The sequence below is a fragment of the Gouania willdenowi genome, chromosome 12 (assembly GCF_900634775.1).
Source record: "Gouania willdenowi chromosome 12, fGouWil2.1, whole genome shotgun sequence".
NCBI classification, from domain to species: Eukaryota; Metazoa; Chordata; class Actinopteri; order Blenniiformes; family Gobiesocidae; genus Gouania; species Gouania willdenowi.
The window spans coordinates 30,569,304-30,592,898 of record NC_041055.1 but is presented as its reverse complement, the minus strand read 5'-3'; the positions used below and the strand labels follow the sequence as shown (position 1 = coordinate 30,592,898).

Sequence of the window (23,595 nt, the reverse complement as noted above, 5' to 3'; positions counted from 1 at the left end):
TCAGGAGCTCCACCCCCACCCTAGACAACCTCAGGGTTTAGTATTGTAATAGATATTCTCTTGTTTAATTGAGCTTTTAGATTTTAGGAAATTGTCACATAAATAGATACATTTATGACCACTCATCCTTGACCTTTTGTTGTGTCATTGACCACTATCATACCGGACTGACTTTCTATGGATTTGGAAGGAGAGGTGGGTTACTTGCGTGGTGGCAATTGTATAAAGTAAAATAGGACTCCTCATAAAAATACAATAACAAAACTAAAACAGTATTGTCATTTTTGAAGACTTTTTTTGTTCTTTGAGACACTGTACCGAGCGGTTCGGGGACCGGTACCAGTCCACGGCTAGGTGTTTGGGGACCATGTGGCTTTGTCACACAGAATGGCCTGCATAGCCAAAAGTAGCATGTTTAAATCAAGATGGCAAAACTGAATTAGAATTTGGTGAGATTGAACAGACTATCGATTGAAAAACCTCAAATAAAAACACAAAACTCAATGTCCCTCTGTTATGGAGGAACTTTTCAATCACCAGAAAATGTCTAGGCACTAAAATGTTGATTCAGACCTCATTAAACTCTACTACCTACAGCGTTAAGAAACTTCTAGTGTCTCGCCATCATCCAAAGCATGTGGTAGGCAGAATAGGCAAATAATGCATAGAAATCTATATTAGTGCTGTACATTTTTAGTTATGTACTAATAAAAGGTTCCCAGTGGGAGTGGATGTGTACATACTGTATGTTGTTGTTTCTCTCTGCTTTTTAACTGTCCTGATGAAATTAGCATTAGCTTCTTGACCCCTTGTGGGTATTAAAGATAAATTGCTGAGTCATATCCACAGTATAATGCCCAGCCAGTGACTCCGAGTCCTTACCAATGATCATTTTTAACTACAAAAAAACATGTGGGGATGACTCATCAGAAGCAACAACTTGACTCGTAAACTGGCAAAAAAATGTATTTTCTGTTAAAACATATGAACAAGAATTGTGGTTAACCAAAGAACATATGACATTTTTTTCCTCAGACAGCCACAAATGTTCCCTATTCCGACAAAAACACACACACACACACACACACACACAAATAATTCCTCCCAAACCTTCATGGATGGAGTCAAGCTGAAATTGTGGTTTGAGAAAAGTAGTCAAATATGAAGTTAGGTTTACAACCATCCGAGAACCTTCCCCGCAGGTTAACTATTAGTGATTTCCTAAACGTGTACACTCATAGTGATTAATGGCTCTGTTTCTTAATAGGTTAAATACTGTTGAGTGTTGCCAGGTTGGAGGGGATTACTGTCAAAGCAGCTGTTTTCAGGGCACAAGTTTCAGGTTTTGTTATTTGGTTATCCACTCTTTAGATGACAATGCTCACCTCATCTCTCATTTTGATCTTGTTTTATTTAGTGAAGTGAAGAAAATAATAGAATTTATTTTTTTTGGTAGCAAGAAGGTCCTTGGTTCAAGCCCTGGGGTGGACACGTGGGTTCGTTCTGTGTGGAGTTTGCATGGGCTTTCTCCCACAATCCAACAAACATGACTCTTCGTTTGATTAAAGTCTCTGAATTGCCCATAGGAGTAAACATGAGTGTTCGTCTGTGTGTGTATGGACTGGTACCCTGTCTGGGGTGTACCCTCCGCCTAACACCCCATCACAGCTGACCCCGAGACCCTGAGAAAAAAGGAGTAAGCGGGTCAGAAAATTGATGGATAGATGGATGTTTTTTTAATTAAAATTCAGTATAATATTATTCAGATTCCAGACAATTTGGAATATGGGATTTTCCAACCTCCTACTTCATGTCAAAGCTACAACTTGTTAAATGTGAAAATCTACCTAAAATCTTGTTTTCTCGTTTTCGGTTTCGGCAGAGAATTTTCATTTCGATGCATCCCTAGTACTGTATAATATAATATATAATGTATAATGGCAAAAATGTTACGCTTCCATCTTGCCACAGGAAAAAAAAATGTGTCCTCAGACTGGATTCAGAGCTAAATGAATGATAAACTCCTGTCTGTGTGTTTTCCTTTCAGAACGACAAGAAAAAAACACAAAATAACTCCAAAAACACACAAAACAACAACAAAACTAAACACAATAACTCCAAAAACACGCAAAAGGACAACAAACATACACCAATTTACTCCAAAAACTCCAAAAACACGCAAAACTACAAGAAAAACACACACAATTCTGATCAGATTTGAGGTTTTATGTTCAGGTGAAGTGAAATGTGAAATGTGAGCTGGTACGAAGCCCCGCCCTCTTATCTGTGCCTGGTGCCTTTGATGGAAACCAGTGTGTGTGTGTGTGTGTGTGTGTGTGTGTGTGTGTGTGTGTGTGTGTGTGTGTGTGTGTGTGTGATGGGTGGCTATGTTCGGGAGTGTGTGATTGCATCATGTGGCCACTGTTTTTTCAAAATAAAACACCTGGGATTTTAAGGTTTCTGTATATTCAGACAACTGTTTTTCTGGGAGATTTCCTTTTTTTTGGTCTCCTGACATGTTTTGACTGTCAACTGCCAGTCTTCCTCAGCAGCGTCTGCTGATAGCCTTAATGTGTCCTTATGAGTTCTTTCTGGCCACGCCACACTTGGGAATTATCGGTCCGTGGCCCGGTGTTTGGGGTCAGTCAGGAACTAACATCATATTCCTTAAGGCTCAAAGAATATTTAATAGATTTCTGTCAGAATGAGGTTTAATGATGTTTAATTCTGCCTTTTGGACAATTTTGTGAGAAACTATTTTTTTTTTATCTCATCAATCATGAATTTTCTATAAAAACACTCACACTGATTAGTTTTTACTGTTTTATGTGTGGTTTAGATCAGACTTAATCTGCTGGGTGAGCTCCTCATTTGGGATTAATTATGGAATAAAAATGTCTTAGTAGGTTTTGTTTAGAGCTGTGTTTCTCAAATGGGGGTACGTGTACCCCTAGGGTTACGCGATGGCACTACAGGAGGCATTTGAGTGACAGGAAAATTAACAAATGAAGTGTCAGTCTTGGTTCCACCCCAGGCGTGAGATGACCAGAAATCTATTCAGGAGCCTCTACATCAGTGTTTTTCAACCTTGGGGTCGGGACCCCATGTGGGGTCACCTGGAGTTTAAATTTTAAATGTTAAGGTTTTAATGATGTAAAGCACTTTAAATTATATTTTATTTATGAAAAGTGCCCTAAATAAAGTTTAGGATAAATTGGGCCGCCTGAAATTCATTTAAAATAGATTTTAGAATTTTTTTAATTTTTTTGTTTTAATTAAAACAACACAATCTTCTTTCTATACTTTCACTTTGTGAAATTTCAATCTAGCTCAACTAAAACGCAGTTTAAAAAAATCAACACATGATTAAAAACTAATTCTAGGAAAAAAAAAAATGTCCTTGGGGTCGCCTGAAATTCTTGAAATCAAAATGGGGTCACGATCCAAAAAAAGGTTGAGAACCACTGCAATAAATACTGTTTCATTCACTTATTTACAAAATGAGATTCTTTGAAATGTGTGTTATCACTCATTCATTCCATTATTATGATCTATAGTTGTTTTTAATTCGTTTTATTCAGAAAAAGAGGGCACTTAGATTCAGAAATAAGTCCTTTACTTCAGTTGATAAGTATGAGTCTGTGCTGCAACACCTTCAGTTCAAACCTCTCGACCGCAACCAATGCAAGATTTTCTCTCCTAATTGATTTGATGTGCACGTGCACGTTTTGTTTAACATTTGGATTTAGGCTTTTCCACAGGCAGCTCCTCTCTCTGGATAGAGCAGGGGTGTGAAACTCATTTTAGTTCAGGGGCCAAATACAGAGCAGTTTGGTTTCAAGTGGGCCACAGATTTTATGCTAAAAAACGAGTAATTTCAACATTATTGTGCCCTAGTTTGCACTTCTATGTACAAATAAAATACAAAATATGTAAGAAACCGACCATATCCAAGCAATAGGTGACAGATACAGTATCAGTCCAGGATCTTTACTGTCAATTTCCTAGATTTTCTGACCAATTTCTATTTATTTAAGGGAAATATTATGTCATAATTTTAGGAAAATATAAGGATTTTGTTAGAATGTTGAGTTTTTTCAACACTTTAACATTAAAACTAACTGAAATCGTGCTATATAAGCACCGGGAGTGTTGAGTTTCGTTTACACAATGATTCATGTTTTCTCTGTAATTTTTATTTTCTCCTGCGGGCCGGATTGGATGCTCCAAAGGGCCAGATTTGGCCCGCGGGCCACGAGTTTTACACATGTGGGATAAGCTAGCACACATTCCTGTCCCATAAAACCTCGTACTTGTCCTGTGTTTGGTCCGTTTCTTCGCTTCAGTGTTTGTCCTGGCCCTGTCTGTCTGTAGGTGTTCAGATGGACATAGTCCACCTTGTTTTTGTGTGTGTGTGTGTGTGTGTGTGTGTTTAGGTTGTTTGTGTGATTCTGTGGCTAAAGGTCAATCCTCACGTCTACAGGAACGCTTGGGCCGTTGGTTTGGGAGTCATTTGTGCTTTTAAGTCAAAAATCGAGGCAGAATTTACTCTAAACGCTGTTTTTTCTTCCTGTTTCTTTCTCTCCGTAGCCGAACCAGCAGACCTCTTGAAGATTTTAGATTTCCACAGTTTACCTGAAGGTGTTTCGAAAACAACGGGTTTGTGCACACATAGGAAATCAACACAAGGAGCCGATGTGGCCTACAGAGTATCCAAAGATGCCCAGCTCAGCGCCCCCACCAAACAGCTGTACCCAGGTGAGGACTTTCTACTTCCTGTTTCACTTTCTACTTCCTGTTTTTGCATATTGGTCAAAACCAATTTAGAACAGCACAAGTCATACACACTTATTACTTATTTTATAGTGAGAAATGTTATAAAAGGCTCGATTAAGTGATGTTTCTCAAACAGAGAACAATATTCAGCAACAGTAGGTATGAGAAAAAAAAATGACCCATTTATTTTATAATCAATGGGTTAGAGAATTTTCATCCTCAAACATAAGAATATTCCACAATAATCGAGAAGACCCTGAAAAATAACCTCAATAAATCCAATAAAAGTAACAAACATGTATGATATCAAAGATTTTAGATGTAGGCCAATATAATCTAATGATTTTTTTGCTGATATCAAGAGACATTTGATTTCAATTAATATAAAACTTTAACACGACTGGAAAGAAACTTCCTAATTATCTGTAGTCGGTATATCAGCTCTAATAATTTGATTACCTATGTCACTAATTTCCAAACTTATATTTCTGTGATCTTTAAAAAGCCAAAGATGTTCAGTAAACTCCACCCACCCCATTATCCCAATAAAATGTCAACAAAATGGGTCAAATATGTAACCTGTAACCAATTGTGCTTCTTCTCCTTAAAACAAATACAAATAACATACAATGTGCAATCACATATTGTGAAGCATTATTAATTCAGTAATAATGAATAATTCTTACATTCTAGCACTCCCCTGTTATGACATCTGGGACGCATCCCACAGTTTGAGAACCAATGACTTATGTCAACTTTACTAGGTCCACTTTATCCTTCTGAGGGCAGTCTGTGCCTGTTTAATCTGAGTCATTCCATGTCATTTCAACACATTTTCAGGACATCCCACGCACTTTGGTCTAAAAAAAATTCAGAAATTTCGTGATAATAAACATTAAGTTTTCAAAATTCAGTGGGGTTCCACTTCTGCTGCTGTCTGCTATTGTGCTGACGTGGCTTTGAGTTATACTGCTCTGTGATTTTCTCCTTTCTCTCCTCCTCCTTTGTATTCTCCCTGGAGCGTCATCATTTTCCCCTTCTTTTATTTTCTCAGAAGTGGCTGCAGACCTACAGGAATTATTATTATTATTTTTTTTTTGTGGGACATAATTTGAAAATGTCACGATCTGCGTAAACTAAACGGTGTATAAATGACTTTGTAAGTTCCATTAGGTTTACATTAGAATCAAGTCATTTTAAGGTCGTTCTCTTAGACGTTGCTTGGCCTTTGATCAACAGTACAACTCATACAACTCCTGCTTTAATGCTAGCAGCGTAGCCTCAGGCCAACATATCATCTTTAATCAAACAAACACCCACTTTGATGCAGCGTGACAGCCTCGCCCCATGTTGTGCATCTTCTTTCAGCTATAATTACCCACACGCTACGCTGGATCATCCAAAATAACAGTTCACATAAAAACAAACCAACATAGAGGAGTCCCATAGCTAGCGTGGTACAGTCTTTAAGGTGCGAACAGAATAACTAGCTTGGCCGATTGTAAAGTTTTGCATGCTAAAATAAACAGCAATTTTTTTTACCAGATTTACAGCAATATTTGTTCAATTTGTGATATTTTTTTCTTGGAAAAATGTCAATGTTAAATCAAAATGTTAAATATTAAATCTAAATCTTTTATTTTGATATTTCCAGTGAATTTGCATATTAGCAAAATATTTAGTTCCACCTGTCACATTAAGATTTTATATTTAACATTTAGATTTAGATTTAACATTTAGTTTTAACATTTACCATTTAGATTTAACATTTAGATTTAGACTTAACATTTAAGATTTAGATTTAACATTTACCATTTAGATTTAAGATTTACTATATAGATTTACCATTTAGATTTAACATTTATTATATAGATTTACCATTTAGATTTAAGATTTACTATAAAGATTTACCATTTAGATTTAGATTTAACATTTACTATTTAAATTCAACATTTAGATTTAACATTTGAATTTAGATTTAACTTTTCGATTTAGGTTTAGATTTAAAATTTAGCATTTAGATTTAACATTTATATTTAAATGTAAGATTTAGATTTAAAATTTAACATTTAGATCTAGATTTACCATTTAAATTCAACATCGACATTTTTACAAGAAAAAAAAAATCATAAATTTCACAAATATTGCTGTAAATCCAGTCAAAAGAAACATTTTTGAAACGCGGTTTGCTGCTAAATGTTGGTTTTTTATTTTATTTTAGCATGCATAACTTTAAAATCAACACCCCGCAGTCTGTGGCTTTGAAGGATTTAAACTTCACTCACAGATTTGTGTCTCCCCTTATGTTCTGTGCACATACGTCTAATATATTCCAGCTGAAGCTGTGAGATCATTGCTAACGTTTAATTTTTCCTCTTGTTAGTAAAGTTGGCTACTGGGTAAGAATTTTGGCTCGGAGCTACGAGCGTTGCCTTCCACACGGTGAGAAAAAGTGATTAATAAAAACTGAAACATAACGGCTTTGCTACGATCATAATTTTGTTGTTAAATAAAACCACAAACGCCACGTGTAGGAACACTGACTCCATCGTCCCATAACCACAGACACACAGTGTGTGACGACGTGTCGAATAGGAGCAAGTGTAGACGTGCACTCATTAGGCAAACGTGTGGAAGAGATGATTCATGAAACCAAAAGCAGAGAAGAGCCTACCTAAATAAACCTGTTCCCACATTAAAAGCCTCTAACTCACACGTGTCAAACTCACGGCCCCGGGGGCCAAACCTGGCCATTTGGAGCATTCAATTTGGTCCCCAGGAGAAAGTAAAAATGAGAAAAAACATGAATCACACGAACACTTGTTTGCACGCACACACTCGTGGTGCACACACACACAAACACTCATGCACGCCCATACACAAATACTTGTGTGCACATACACACAAACACTCGTGGTGAACACGCACACAAACACTCGTGGTGCGCACGCGCACAAACACTCGTGGTGCGCACGCGCACAAACACTCGTGGTGCGCACGCGCACAAACACTCGTGGTGCGCACGCGCACAAACACGCGTGGTGCGCACGCGCACAAACACTCGTGGTGCGCACGCACACAAACACTCGTGGTGAACACGCGCACAAGCACTCGTGGTGCACACACGCACAAACACTCGTGGTGAACACACACAAACACTCATGCGTGCCCATTTACAAATACTCGTGTGCACATGCACAATAACACTCGTGGTGCACGAACACAAACACTCTTGGTGAACACACACACTCATGCGTGATCACACACGAGTGGTAAACACACAAACACAAGCATTCATGCGCACTCACACACAAACACTCATGTTGTGGGGGCACACAAACACTCGTGCACACACACATACCCGCAGGTGAATCAAATGGCTCTGAATAATAATAATACTGTTGAAATTACTTGTTTTCCCGCTTAATATCTTTCAAACTGCTCCGTATTTGGCCCCTGAACTAAAATGACTTAAACACTCCTGCTCCAACTAGTTTGCGTCATTACAAGCTGCTTTGGTTTTGACTTGGCGTTCACACTTTGTAAACTACTTTGGCTTGTCAGCACTAGCCCTTCAAATTAATGCGTTCACTGCACAACATGCAATATAAAGTTGAAATGACCCAAGCTATGACCACAAGCTCTAAATCCAGGAGCTGTTCTGTTTTGTGCACCAAGACGTAATATCAAATAAAATGTTGTCATAACCACAAGCATAACATTTTACATAATAAAGTGTATTTTCCAGTTTGTTACATTTATAATCCTTTTTTCGTTATACAAACCTTTATTTATTTAACTACTGAAACATTTTAAATTCATCCATCATTTAAGCCAATGGTGTAATTCCTCAGTTAACCAAGTTAGCAAACGTAACATTACTACTAAAGTAAAAGCATTAACCCTGATAAAAACTCAAGTGATTCCTGGCCTATTTTGCATTAGTTTCAATGGAAAAGCCACTTCATCATTACAGAATACTATCATTACATTTAACGAGAACATTTAAACATTTTTACCAAAAAAACCCAGTTAAAGAGTTATAAAAAAGATAAGTCCCAAAAACCCAAGGTTAAAAAGTAATGACATGAAACCAAATCCATTCTGTGTCCAAACAATCAGCTTAATACTGATTAGGAACGAGCCACACCTGAGTGCCAAACAGGAGGGAGCGAATCACACACAACCCAAACACGATGACATCACAGGGAGGTGGAGTCACGAGCAGGAAGACCTGGGATTACAAATATACTCAGAGGCTGCGTCCAAATAGTCCCTCCTATCTCCTTTCCTAACCACTGTTCCTTCACCCCCGGAAGTGTTTAAGTGGTGGCCGTGATAACAAGTTCACTTTAAGCTGAGGAAAAGAGGCTCAATGCTTCCTTTTTTACCTCCTTTAGCCGAGGAAACACTGATGCATCCTTTACCAAAGGAGACGAGATAATGCTGACCCACAATTCCTTGCGGCGACAACATTTAAAGGGACATGCACACCGAGCGCTGACAAGTAACGGTGATCATGCAAGTTCAATGCAACAATATGTCTTGAACAACTTTAAATTAATAATCTAAAACCCATATTTTATTATATGTAAGACATATTATCAGATTATAACTGACATAAAACAGACACTCTGTGGTTAAAGAATAAGAAATCTGCTACATCTTTAGCCACATTATGTTTTATTCAACATAATTCATATTAGTGAGCAACCATTCTCAATGCGACATTCTTTTAGTTTCACTTCTGTTCCTCGTAGCCTGGTAGCCTCCTTTCCTTTGATTTACATTTAAACCTTGTGATTTTTTAGATCATATCAGCATAGGGCTAGGGTTAGGGTTAGTTAAAAATTTTTGTTATAAATTTAGTCCTTTTTCGGAAATTTGTAGTTTTTTCACCACGACAGACGTCACTAACCTTCGCGGCCGTCGGATTATTTCATCACCTAGTGGAAGTGCGTCTGATTGTCAAAACAAACGTGATGGCTGTTTCCTAACTCCTCTCCTAACACCTTTCCTTAACCCCGTGACTTCTTCCACGGGGTTAAGGAACTGTGGATAGGAAAGGAGATAGGAGGGACTATTCAGACGTAGCCTCAGAGTTAACACAAGGAAACCAAAAAAGATCTAGAGATAAGTAAATAAACTAAAACTTAGTGAAAAAAGGGGTTTTAGCTAAAAGAGCGCCACAAGGGATAAAAATAAACAAATTAAAATCTGTATTTTTTTTTCTTTGTGGCCTGGCACCAAATGGTCCACGGAACGGTACAAGTCTGCAGCCCGGTGTTTGGGCACCACTGAGTGAAGGAATCTCCAAAGTTATTTATTAGGGTTCATTATCAAAACCAAAATATATCATTGTTTCCAGCAATAAACAAAACAAAAACCAAATGCTTTATTAAACGTAAAAAATCCCTCATTATGGGGCATATGAAAAAAATTCAACCTCACGGTTTTCCAGTATCATTTCCTACTTCAAGGTGCAAAGGTGAACTCAGGGTTTGAGAATTGGCAGATTTGTGGGTGTTCTGGTGAGACAAGGTTACTAAAATAATCCATTTACATGCTCCACGCTCTAATGCGCCATTTACAAACGTATGTGAATTTGTTTGTCTTATTTTTGACCAGATTTACAGCAATATTTGTGAATTTGTGCTATTTTTTTTCATAAAAATATGTCAATGTTAAATCTAAACGTTAAATCTAAATCTAAATGTTAAATCTAAATCTAAATGTTAAACATTACATCTAAATCTTTTATTTCGGTACTTTCGGTGAATTTGCATATTAACTAAATATTTAGTTACACTCGTGACATTTATATTTAACATTTATATTTATATTTAACATTTATATTTCACATTTACCATTTAGTTTTACCATTTAGGTTTAGATTTGTCATTTAACATTTAAATTTAAGATTCAGATTTGCCATTTAGAATTTAGGTTGAACATTTAGCATTTAGATTTACCATTTAGATCAAGATTTACCACTTAGATCTGGATTCAATATTTAACATTTAGATTAGATTTAACATTTAGATTGAAGATTTAGATTTAAATACAACATTTAGATTTAACATTTAAGATTTAGATTTAATTTAAGATTTAGATTTAAGACTTAGATTTAATATTCAACATTTAACACACCTAAATGTTAAATTCAGATCTAGATTTAAATTTAGATTTGAATTTAATATTCAACATTTAATTGACCTAAATGTTAAATTTAGATCTAGATTTAACATTTAGATTTGCATTTAACATTTAGATTTAACATTTAGATTTACATTTAACATTTAGATTTGCATTTAACATTTTGATTTAATGTTTAAATTTACATTTAACATTTAGATTTACATTTAACATTTAGATTTGCATTTAACATTTTGATTTAACGTTTAAATTTACATTTAACATTAAGATTTAAGATATAGCATTTAGCCTTTAGAGCTACCAATTAGATCTGGATTTAACATTTAGATTTTGATCTACACATTCAAATGCATCATTTAATGAAGTCAGGCTAACATTAATGTACAGTTACCAGATGAAGGCCTGACAGGCTCAATAATAATAATAATAATAATGTGAAAAAACTGAATAAATAATAAATGAATATATGGTTTCTAGGGATTATTACTGATTCAAGCCCTTTTTTTTTGTCCTAACTTTTGGAGCATTCTCTTCTTTTGCGTTTCATATTCTCACCCATTGGTCGTGGTCTCTCCCAGTGTCCTTTTCACCTCGTGGCTGACCTTTCACCTCTAAACAAACAGCTCGTCCTGAGCCAGCACTGATTTATTGTCGGTGTGACGGGCAAGGCTCAAGTGTAAATGGTTACAAATGAAAGCAATAAACCTTTCTTTATTTTTTTTTTTCCCCATTTTGTTTTCCCCTTGCCTTTACGTTTTTTGCATGGTTGTGCTTTTATTGTGTAAACTCAACCAGCCAAAAAGGATTTGGCCTGTTGACTGAAACCCCCTCCTCTAAACGTGAGCCATCTTCTCACTGCATCACATCACTCGACCCTTGCATTGGTCTGTTAACACTAGGTTTCTCACACAATGCTTAGTAGAGTTCCTTGGCATGTGCGCTCTGCATGATGTGATTCAACACCTGCTTTTAATGAAGGACGAAACTATAGGAAACAAAACAGGAAGACAAAAAGACATGCAGATGTTGAAAGGACAGCGGAACAAAAACAAAGAACGTTCAATGTATTTGTCTACTTCTTTTACTCGATGCTTCTGCACCTGCTGAACTTTTCCTTATCGAGCTGTTTCTAAGCTTGTATGCTTTTATTCTGAAAGGGTTTTAATGGTACCATGCAGAAGTGTCAAGAGTACATTTATTTTTGGTCATAAATCTTGCCATGGTTCACCTGCGCACAGTAAACATCTCATGTAGAAACTTAGAATTGTAACTTAATTTATTTTCCACAAAACGTAGAATTTTTTTTTTTTTTAAATAAAATAACACCAATGAATTCCATCCAAAGCTGAAATAACAGAAAGATTTATAATAATTTATAAATAATAATTAAAAAAGTATAAATAATAATAATAATAATAATAATAATAATAATAATAATAATAATAATAATAATAATAATAATAATAATAATAATAATAATAATAAATAAATAAATAATAAACATTACATAAAGGATAATAGGTCAAAAATAATGTTTAAAATAATAACTAATAAATGCTCTGAGAAAATAACCTCCATTTAATGCTGTTTTGGCACCGTGCAGTACGTTTGAAACCATTTTTTTGTGGTTTCACGATGTCTGTTGATCATTTTAAAACAAAAAATAATAATTTTCTCAGTAATGACTTTACTTATTTTAAAATGTACTTAAGTACCAGTAAAATCACTGATTTAGAAATATTCTACCCATAAAAGCAATTTGATTACAGTAACGTGAGTACTTGAGTGAGTAATCAGTTACTTTCACCTCTGGTACCATGTGTGTCAACAACAACAACACATTCTCCTAGAAATCTCCAGTCTGTGGAAAGTGGCAAAGACTCAATACTGGGATTTCTGTGGTTTATTTGTATTAAATATAATCCACGTTGCTCGTAACTCAAGACTAGACGGATGTTTCCACGAAAATACAACAAAACTAAACACTTGACTTGCCTTACGTCTAGTCTGAGCTTCACATATCTGTTCTGTTTGCCAGGAATCCTCTCTCTGGAGTCTCATAGAACACCCTACTAATGGAATCGCTTAAACCACGTGTGTCAAAGTCAAGGCCCGGGGGCCAATTCCGGCCCTTTAGACTCGAGCATCCAATTTGTCCTACAGGAGAACGTAAAAGAAGAATCAATGTGTAAAATGTAAATTATCAACTAATTTGATTGTAGATATTGTAGAACCTCAAAATACACAAATTCAATGAAACTTTACAATATTTGCAAAGTGCTCACATATTTATATCCCATGATGGCTGTGACTTTTAAAGGCAAACTTTTCCAAAATCGTGCAATTTTTCTCCAATTCTTCCACAAAGTTTCCCCAAAATAAATGCAAATTAATCACAAATTCAAGTAAATGTAGATGATATGAAACAATATCCAAGCATTAAGTTACATATTAAACGTGGAAGTGCAAAGTAGGGCATATTATCGTTAAAATGTCTTGAAATCTACGGCCCACTTCAGATCAAACTGATCAGTATTTGGCCCTTAAAATGAGTTTGACACGCCCCTTAAACACAAAGATATAAATATAAAAGACTGGACCTTAGAGCTGACAGATGGTATCCAATATCTCTAAGCATTTTAATGATCTTGGTTTCAACACTATTGCCTTGCAAATATCTTTAATTTCCAATCAAAAGTTTAAATTCTTGAATTCCTGCTTGTTGGACGGTTTCATGGTCTGTTAGATCCATCCACTGTGGGAGACGTGGAGTTTGAAGAAAAATCTCTGAGGAATCACATGCTTTTGTCATTAATGCTTGTCATTCATTGCTTTGCTGGACGTCAGTCACTCTGGACTCATTTTTACATTCTTTTCACAAATCTGGTCTCAAGTCACTCCTTTGGATTCCAACACAAGTCCATTCTATCCTTGTTGTTTCAAACCCCACATTTCTGGAGTATTCATTGAATGCCTAATGTTTTTGTGACATATTCCACCGATTTAGTTACATTTCCGTCCATCACAAGTGTTCCAGTGATCTTACAAAATCTCTGATCTAATATAACGTAGTAAATACAAGTTCTAGCACTCAGGACAGTGTATAAAGTACCGCCTTAACCCACATGTGGTCACAGTAGCCTTTTAAATTATATACTGGTATTCAGACAGCGCAAGTCCAAGTTCCAAGTTGTTTGCCAGGTGTGGAATATCGTCCCAGTGGCCCAGGCTTCTCAAAAGAACTAGGATTTGGATGGAAAAAGGAGAAGAGGAGCATGAACTCTCCTTTGAGTACTTCTTGGAATCCTGATCAGTTTGAAGAACTCACAGATAAACACAGACTGGTGTAAACATGTTCTTTAACGTCTCTAAAATCCAAAAACCTTTCTATGTCTTGGTTTTATAGGCGATGTCTTTCCCGAGGACTTTTCCATCATGGCCACAGTGAAACCAAAGAAGGGCAGCCAGTCGTTCCTGCTGTCTCTCTACAACGAACAGGGAATTCAGCAGCTCGGACTGGAAGTCGGACGCTCTCCTGTGTTCCTGTACGAAGACCACACCGGCAAACCCAGTCCTGAGGACTACCCGCTCTTCAGAGGAGTCAACCTGGCAGATGGAAAGTAGGTGGACTTGGCTTTTTCTTTTTCTTTTAAGCTTTAGGTCAGTGATTCTCTTGTTTCTGAATCCAAGTTCTCCCTTTGTCCAACTTTAACATTCTGCCTGGACTTTATGTAAAAACAACTATAGATCATAATAATGGAATGAATGAGTGATAACACACATTTTAAAGAATCTCATTGTGTAAATAAGTGGAAAGAAACACTATTTATTGCACTGGGTCCCAACCTTTTTTGGATTGTGACCCTATTTTGATATCAAGAATTTCTGGCGACCACAAAGACCTATTTTCTTCTAGAATCACTATTTAATCATGTTTGAGCTCAGATTTTTTCATTTATTTTATTTTTTTTAATTTTTTTACTGCATTTAAGTTGAACTAAATTTATATTTCACAAAGTGAAAGTCTAGAAATACAGTTGTTTAAGATTGTGTTGTTTTAATGAAAATAAATGTCAAAAACCTATTTTAGTATTTCATTTAAAAAAATGTTACTTAATTTTTCAGAAATTTCAAGAGACCCCATTTAAACTCCAGGCGACCCCACATGGGGTCCCAACCCCAAGGTTGAAAAAAAACAAATCTAGTGGCTCCTGAATTGATTTATTTCAAATTCACAAAGTGAAAGTCTAGAAAAAAAAAAAGAATAACAATAATAAAAAAGAAAAGTCTAAAATGTTATTACATTTTTCAGAAATTTCAGTCATTTTATTTTATTTTATTTTATTTTATTCATAGTTGGCCTCATTTAAACTCCAGGCAACCCCACATGTGATCCCCATCCCAAGGTTGAAAAAACACGATTTAGTGGCTCCTGAATAGATTTATTTCTATAATTTTTATAATTTCTGGGACCAAGACTGACAGTTGTTCATTTTCCACTCTCTTTCCTCTCTCTCAAGTACCCCCTGTAGTGCCATCGCGTGCCCCCATTTGAGAAACAATGGTTTAGAAGATATAAAACTAAATGTGATTCTGATGCTACATATTTAAATATGAATACAAAAACAAACCTTATCTAGTTACTTGCCCTGTGTAATCTGGTATGTGTACTTTCTGTTCTAGGTGGCATCGAGTGGCCATTAGTGTGCACAAGCAGACCATCACCCTCGTTCTGGACTGTAAAAAGAAGACCACCCAGAAGCTGCTCAGGAGTCCGAGCCCCATCATCGATACCAAAGGAATTATAGTGTTTGGAACAAGAATACTGGACGAAGAAGTCTTTGAGGTAAGAAAGACTCCACAACTCTATAGCTGTGCTGTGGAATATTTGGTTTAAGGGCACTTAAATGTCTTGGCAATGTAAAGTAAAACCTCGCTAACCATAATTCCTTTTCACAGAAAGAAAAATAAGACTTGGAAAAAGTCTTGGACTCTTTGTGCTTTTTGTGAAATATGGTTTTTACTTGTTTTTCTGAATCGTTTGATCAGTTTTGGACCTAATTTGTCTTTCTATTTACAATGGTTGTCAAAGCTTTTTGGCTCTAGTACCCCCTTTCTCTCATTTCTGAATCCAAGTACCCCCTTTGTCCGACTAAAACATTTTCCTCAGTATACCAGTAATAGTGATAATAAATACATATAAATAAACACTATTTAGCACAGTGGATCCCATTTTCATATGATCCATTTCAGGTACCCCTAAAGACACTTTTTACAAGATAACCTGTAGTTTTTTTGTGTGTTTTTTTTATTCAATTCATTTCAACTTTATTTGTATAGTGCAGATTACGACAATAGTCATCTCAAAGCACTGTCAAAATATTAAATTCTTAAAAGAAAAAGAAACCAAACCAACGCTGTTACAAACACAGAGCAGCCAGGATTAGTGACAAGTTGTGCCAGCTCAGATATGTTTGTAGTGCATTTTATTTTTAATAGATTTATATTTGAGAAAGTGAAAGTATAGAGTACAGTTAAGATTGTGTGTTGTTTTAAATTTAAAGAATATGTTTTAAAGTTTTTCTAATCATTTCTGTTTGTCTGACTGACCTTGTATTTTCAGTTCATGTTCTAATTTAGATCACTTCATCATCATTATTATGATTTTCATTCTTAACTAAAAATAAACATCAAAAAACTATTTTTTTAGAGTAATTTTGTGTGTTTTTCTGTCATTCTGTGTAATTTTGTGAATTTTTCCTGGAGAATACATGTTTTTTGGAGTCATATTGTGTATTTGTGCTGTCATGAGAGTAGTTTTTATGTATTTATGTTGCTTTGCTTGTTTGTGAGTACTGTGGGTTTTTTTGTCTTTTTGTGTACTTTTGTTGTTATTTTCTGTACTTTTGTTGTCGTTTTCTGTAATTTTATATTATTTCTGAGTAATTTTGTGTATTAATGTTGTTGTTTTGTTCATTTTTGTTGTAGTTTTGCAGTATTTTCTGTGTTTTTCTGCAATTGTTTTAATTCTTTGTATTTTTTTATTGTACTCTTGCTTTTGTTTTGTGTATTTTTCTGTCATTTTGTACGTTTACTTTGGGGGATGCATAAAATTAGGCCGAGGGCCGCATGTAGACGGCAGTTGCCTATGTCTGCCCTGGGGGTACACGTACCCCCATTTGAGTAACACTGTTCTATCAGACATAAGATCTGACCTTTTTATCTGCCTTTCTAACATAAAGTAAAATACCTTTGTCTGTCTCATTTGTTTGACTGAGTCAACGTCACCAGTATTTGGTGCTGGCATGTGCTCACGTGTTCATTCCTACAAACTCCTCTGTTTTCTGTGAATAAACCCTAATCTAACTACTTTATTTTGCTCACATATACCAGACTTTGGGAAGAATGCGATAGCTCCTATAACAGTCTTTTGTGCAGTCCTTCTAACAGGCCTTTGTGTGGACATGTATAGCTCTTAAACATGACCCCCGTGAGGGACTCACACACTCGCACACACACACACACACACACACGCACACACACGCACACACACGCACACACACACACGCACACACACACACACACACACACACACACACACACACACACACACACACACACACACACACACACACACACACTAAAACACACAAGGCACAAGGAATAGTGTTGTCTTTGTCCTGTCAGAGTGGTGCTTGTTTAAAGCAGGATTAGTTATGAGGCTGAGGCCCTCAATAATAATTAGCGACAGAGGCTGACTGATGTGCCTGATGCTGAGCCAGCTGACCTTTAACCTTATCGTAAGCACAAAAAAAAAGAAATATGACATCACCTCCCTGGACCCTCCTCATTTCTGACATGTCATAGGCCTGATAGGATTTATGCTGGAGTTTAAAACATAAACTTTACCAGAAAACGTATTGGGTGACCTTAGCACCACAAACCCTAAATATCCCAAATGTTTAGTTTATCTTTTATTATTTATTATTGAAATGTAAGGTTACAGCTCCAACGATGGGGTGGATGCAGAGCAGTTGTGATAAAAAAGTGTTTTTTGAAACAACACCCACCCTTCGTACCTGTGATTCATAGACAGCGGTGCACATTAATGTACTCCAAAAATAAACAGTGCTGTGAAATACGGTGTAATAATTCCCAGTGTGAGAATCCATTTAAGATTTAAACGTACGTACTTTAAAACAATCAATAAATATCAGGATACAGTCAGAATGGTAATGAGGATGATGATAATAACAACATTTGTATGATAACAGAACTTTCACTTCTTTGAATATGTAAATATCTAAAAAACAAACAAAATGACAGCTTTTCAAACACTTATTTTTTTCAGTTTTCAGTTATTTTGTTAGAAATCTTTATATTGTAATGACATAATTAGTTGTGCATCTTCTTTTCATTTTTGTTTCAAATTAAAGTTGAATATCCAATATTGTCGAACATAACACTTCTGATTTCTGATATTTACAGATACCGATTTCAACACAAATCCCATCCCCACAAACAGGTCACATTATACTGTATATATTTCTATGAAAATAACTGAATGTATACCTCAAATAAACATCCTCTGTGCAAAATAAGAATACTTATTCAACTTCAGTTATGGAAAAAGTTCCTTATTGGTTTTTACGACTAATATCGGCCAACATTAAAAGTGGACCGATAATATGGCCCGTCGCTACAAAAACACTCGTTATCAAAATATGATTCCAGGGTTTAAATCCCGGACAAGCCCCCATTTTATCACAATTTGGCTCAGAAGAGCGATAACGCATGGAGACCACACATGACGCTTTAAAGTACAAATTTAAGGTAAATGTGCAATAATTTCATTAGTAATGTGTGTAGTGTGTGGATGGGTGCACATACATGATTGTATGTAAGGAACGTAAGCTAAACTAAATCTACAAACAAAACAAACATGCAACCAAAGGAAAAGAGTGTGCGAATGACCTATACATATATATGTGTGTGTGTGTGTGTGTGTATACAGGTGAGCAGTCACTCCAAGTGTCAATCAGAATCAGAATCAGAATCAGAATCAACTTTATTGGCCAGGGGTGTATGAATACACACGAGGAATTTCTTTTGGTGACCTGTGCTCTCTCAGGTAGTGTAACATTAAATAATAACAATCAACTAGAATAAAGAAAAGTAAATAAAATAAAATAAAGAAAAATAAAAGAAAAAAGAAGTATAAACATAAATATAAGAGTAGTTAGACTAATATGTGCAAACTAAATAAAAATAACAAGATAATAATAATAATATCAAGGCTAACAAGCCACTATTTTTCAACCTTGGGGTCAGGACCCCATGTGGCGTTGCCTGAAGTTTAAATAGGGTCGTATGAAATTTCTGGAAAATGAAAAAGATTTTTGAAGTGTTTTGATTATTATTCTTTTTTTTTTAAATTAAAAAAACACTCACTCATATAATTATGTCTTCACTTTGACTTGGTGAAATATAAATCTAGTTTAATGAAAATGCAGAGAAAAAAAAACAATATATATATATATATATATATATATATATATATATATATATATATATGCACTAAATAGTATTTAATCCACTTATTTACATAATGAGATTCTTTAAAATGTGTGTCATCACTCATTTATTCCATTTATCATTAGTTTTCTAAGAATAGAATAGAATCAACTTTATTGGCCATGTAATGTATGTTATACACACAAGGAATTTGACTTGGTGAACTGTGCTCTCTCTAATAATGTAAACATTAAATAATAACAATTAACTAGAAAAAAATATAAACATAAATATCATAGAGCGCAGTACCATGGCAACCATCCGCGGCACCATCTTGGTGTTCAGCGAAATGTTGTAGTTGGACAAAGGGAGGAACTTGGAGTCAGAAATAAGAGAAAGGGGGTTTGAGAAGCACTGCACTATAGCACGTTTGTGACGGAGGTGATATAAGAGCAACCTAAATCTTAACCTGCTACCTGATCTGCTGTATGGTGGTTACCATGGAAACAGACTGATACATTGTGAGGGACATTTAAAGCCCTGCTGTTGTGTGTTTGCCAGTCTAGAGACAGGACAGGCTCCAGTGCATTCAGAAAATGAAAAATATGTCACATAGTTTCCAAATTATGCCCCTCCCCCCGCTCCCCCCGCCCCCTTCCTCCTCTTTGTAGTTTAGTCTGATCCCATTTCAACTTTTGCCACAGTGGCTTAGTTTCTAGAGGCGGGGTCAGCATGAAACCGACATTAGGAGAGTCAAATGCCTCTATTTGGTCTGTTTAGTTAAACAATTACATGTTTGCTCCTCTGGGCATTTTTTTAAAGAGTTAAATTACTGACTGTCAATGTTTTTATGTTTTAGAAAATGATTTCCCAATGCTAAGCCTGTCAGGGTTTCTCCTAATAAGGAAGTGGGAGGTTCTAAACCTCTAAGGTGGTTAGTGGTTTGGTTTCTAACATGGTTCCTGTGGTCATAAAGAGACTGTCTGCACTCTGTGAGTAAAATAATGTCTTTATCACATCAAATTCTTGCCTAAGATGGAATTTGTTTGACTTAGTGTTTATAATTATCTTGATGACTGTTGGCTTGTTGATGATGTAATGGTTTGGGACCTGTTTTTTATCCTCAAAAGTCCACTGACTATTGTTCTAATGCACTACTCATAGTAAGTCTGACGTCAAAATCAATATGTAGTGCGTTCACATTACATAGTATGTGAGAAATACCTTGATGTATACTATATTGAAACAGATAGTATGCCCAGTGGTCACACAAGTCATACTCAACCGTCCCATGATGCATTGTGAGTGGAATGTAAAATGGTCCTGGGAACGGCTTCAAGCTAAATATCAAACATCCCCTTTTTCAAAATAAAAGCATCTCTTCTTGTCTTCCATTCGTTTTTTTAACACTTTTCTAAATAGGGCTCTTGTTTTGAAGATAACAGGAAGTTTAGTCAGTAGCACAGTGGTTTCCGACAATCTCCGCAATGTCAGAATGAAATGTGTGTACGTGCGTTTTATGGATCAAATGAGCGTTCCCACTGAAGTATACCACCAAGTTACCTAAGATGCATTTGGAACCTACAACGACAAAAACCTGAATCACACTGAGGCTAAATATCTCTGTTGATTCTCCACCTTTACTTTGAAAACTCTGAAAACATTAGAAGTGAGAAAGTGACCAAGTAGAATATCAACATGTGCTCATTTGAGACCCTCACGTGGAGACCCTCCATTGTGCTACAGACTAAAAAATCCTGTTAACTTCAAAATAAGAGCCCTATTTACAAAAGTGCAAAAAGTCGAGAAGAGATGCTTTTATTTTGAAACGGGGATGTTTGATTTTTATCTTGAAGCTGGTCCCAGGACTACTTTATATTCCGCTCGCAATGCATCATGGGACGGTTGAGTATGACTAGTGTGCCCACTGTGCATACTTAAAAAATGTTTCCATATAGTATACATCCTGGTATTTCTCGTAAACTCAATCTTTTTACATTGACATTGACATTTCCAACACTTTGTTATTGTCTGAAATTAAAACCTCTTTTTTGGCAGCTTTGATGCAAAACAAATAATGCTGTAGTAGATTTGACAGTTTCTTTCACAGAGTTTACTGTAAATCTAGCTGAAGAAGATTTAGTGTTGAGTTTACTCAGACGTAGGATTCCAAAGGCTTTTATTGGAGGAGCTTGGGGGGGGGGGATGAGTGTGAATTCTGGGTAGCAGAGCCAGAAACTTTGGGCCAAACTCTGGAAAAAATGAGGCGCTCCCTGAAAGCTGATGTCAGTGTTTGGAACAGATGTAACACGTGACATCATCCTCAGCTTTCCTTTCCTTTCCTTTCCTTGGTGTTTGCTGATATATAGTTGCCTCAGCCCCAAATGTCTGAAATGGATTGGCGAGGATTGTGTGATAGAGATGAGGGGAATACAGAGTAGAGATGGAACGAGTGAGGACACCGATAAGTGGACGGGAGGTTTGGGAAACCTTCATAGGCCTCAGTGGGGGTCCCAGGGTGCACCACATGGAGGAAAAGCAATAAAACCTGGCAACACATGAGCTCACCGCTCGTAAGGAGCTTTATTTTGATGACTTTTACACATCCTGTTTCCTCATCCAAATTGTGAAATTGAAATTTTCCTGCCACTGAAATTCACATCTGTCAGTTATTTCTCCACCTCTTCTGTCATCACAACAACAGGGTCTTAAAGGTGTTTGTACATCGTGTAAAAGCCAAATATGCGATTGTCAGGGTTCTCACCATGCAGTTGAACGTCGGGGCCCCCTACATTGTGATTTTGCTCCCCTACGGTGTGATGTCAGCCTCTATGCTGTGTTTCAACCAGCGGAGGAGGGATTTTCTGTTGTTTTTTCTCTTTTTTATCGGTACTGTTGTAATAATTGTTGCACACTTGGACACAAAAGTTACTTCCAGGTGTACATTGGTTGTTTTTACTCTTTTTAATCTGCATAACCGAGAAACACACACACATCAGCCGCACCGTATATATTTACTACAGGCGATTTGCTCGAATGCCTCAGTCTTCACCCGAGGACCCCTGCAGCCACTTAGCTTTAAATTAGCAAAAATGACAACCTGTATCTGGATTTGTTGACAAGTTTGTTCTTTTTACTAATTCAATTGAAAGTAATAATGCAGGAAAAACAGAAGACTGACCTTGACCTTAAACGTGACCTTTGAGCGAAGTTCAAGGTCACACATTGAAAGGAAAATGTCATTCAATGGTACCAGTTTGAGCACCGTATCTCAATTTGTGGCCAACTTATAGGGAAAAAAACATTTCTTTTATTTATTTCGTGTGACGTCATGAACTTTGACCCCTACCAATCTTTTTACTGGTAGGTTGTACAGCTTCGGACTAAGCAGAGAAAATACTCCACTTGAGATGAGCTTTTTATAAATGTAAGCATCAAACTGGTACGATAAATATTTGTAGAGATATGGAAAATTTTGGTTTTTGACACTTGATGCGACCTTGGCCTTGACCTTGACATTTTGGGTCCAAAAAAGGTTGACTGCGCATCCTTGACATTACCCCTATCAGATGATGACATACGTGTCATTAGTGCTGCATTAATAGCCTAAGAGGAGTTCTATGACAAAGGAGTTGCAGAAGAAAAATAATTACAACTCCAATCTAGAAAAATGTTTTTGGCATTTTTTCAATTGCCAAATACAATGAGTTGGGGGGGGCGTTTCCAAAACAGTCTCAATATATTACTGCGGGTCCCACAAAATACCTAATTTAAATTCGAAATAATATATATCATCTTTGCTTTTGGTGTACAATGTAATTAACACCTGTTTGTGAGTCTTTGTTTCTACCAAGACGCCCGCCCAAGCACCCGCCCAAGCGCCCACCCGTGTATACGTGAGCACGGGAGTTTTAAAGCTGAATCAGTCTTTTGAATAAAATGTTGTTAATAATATAATAACTATTTAATTGATTCGGTTCACATTTTATAGACATAAATGTATTGTTTCCTATTTGTTTGAATCAGGGCCGGCTCTAGGCATAGGCAAACCAAGCGGTCGCCTGGATGGTGGTGGGTAAAGTCTACTCTTGCCTGGAGCACCATATTTCCCGGCCCTAGTTTGGATTACTTTGAACTTTCTGTATTGAT

The 23,595-nt window shown here is 36.3% G+C and overlaps 1 protein-coding gene across 2 annotated transcripts in view; it reads left to right on the top strand.

Moving 5' to 3' along the window:
- col5a1 (procollagen, type V, alpha 1) overlaps positions 1-23,595 on the top strand; it is a 109,194-nt gene that overhangs the window by 21,617 nt on the left and 63,982 nt on the right. For both annotated transcript variants that reach the window (XM_028463534.1, XM_028463533.1), the window contains exons 2-4: positions 4,591-4,758; positions 14,339-14,552; positions 15,616-15,778. In XM_028463534.1, coding sequence (XP_028319335.1) covers positions 4,591-4,758; positions 14,339-14,552; positions 15,616-15,778 — 545 coding nt within the window. The remainder of the gene's footprint in view (positions 1-4,590; positions 4,759-14,338; positions 14,553-15,615; positions 15,779-23,595) is intronic.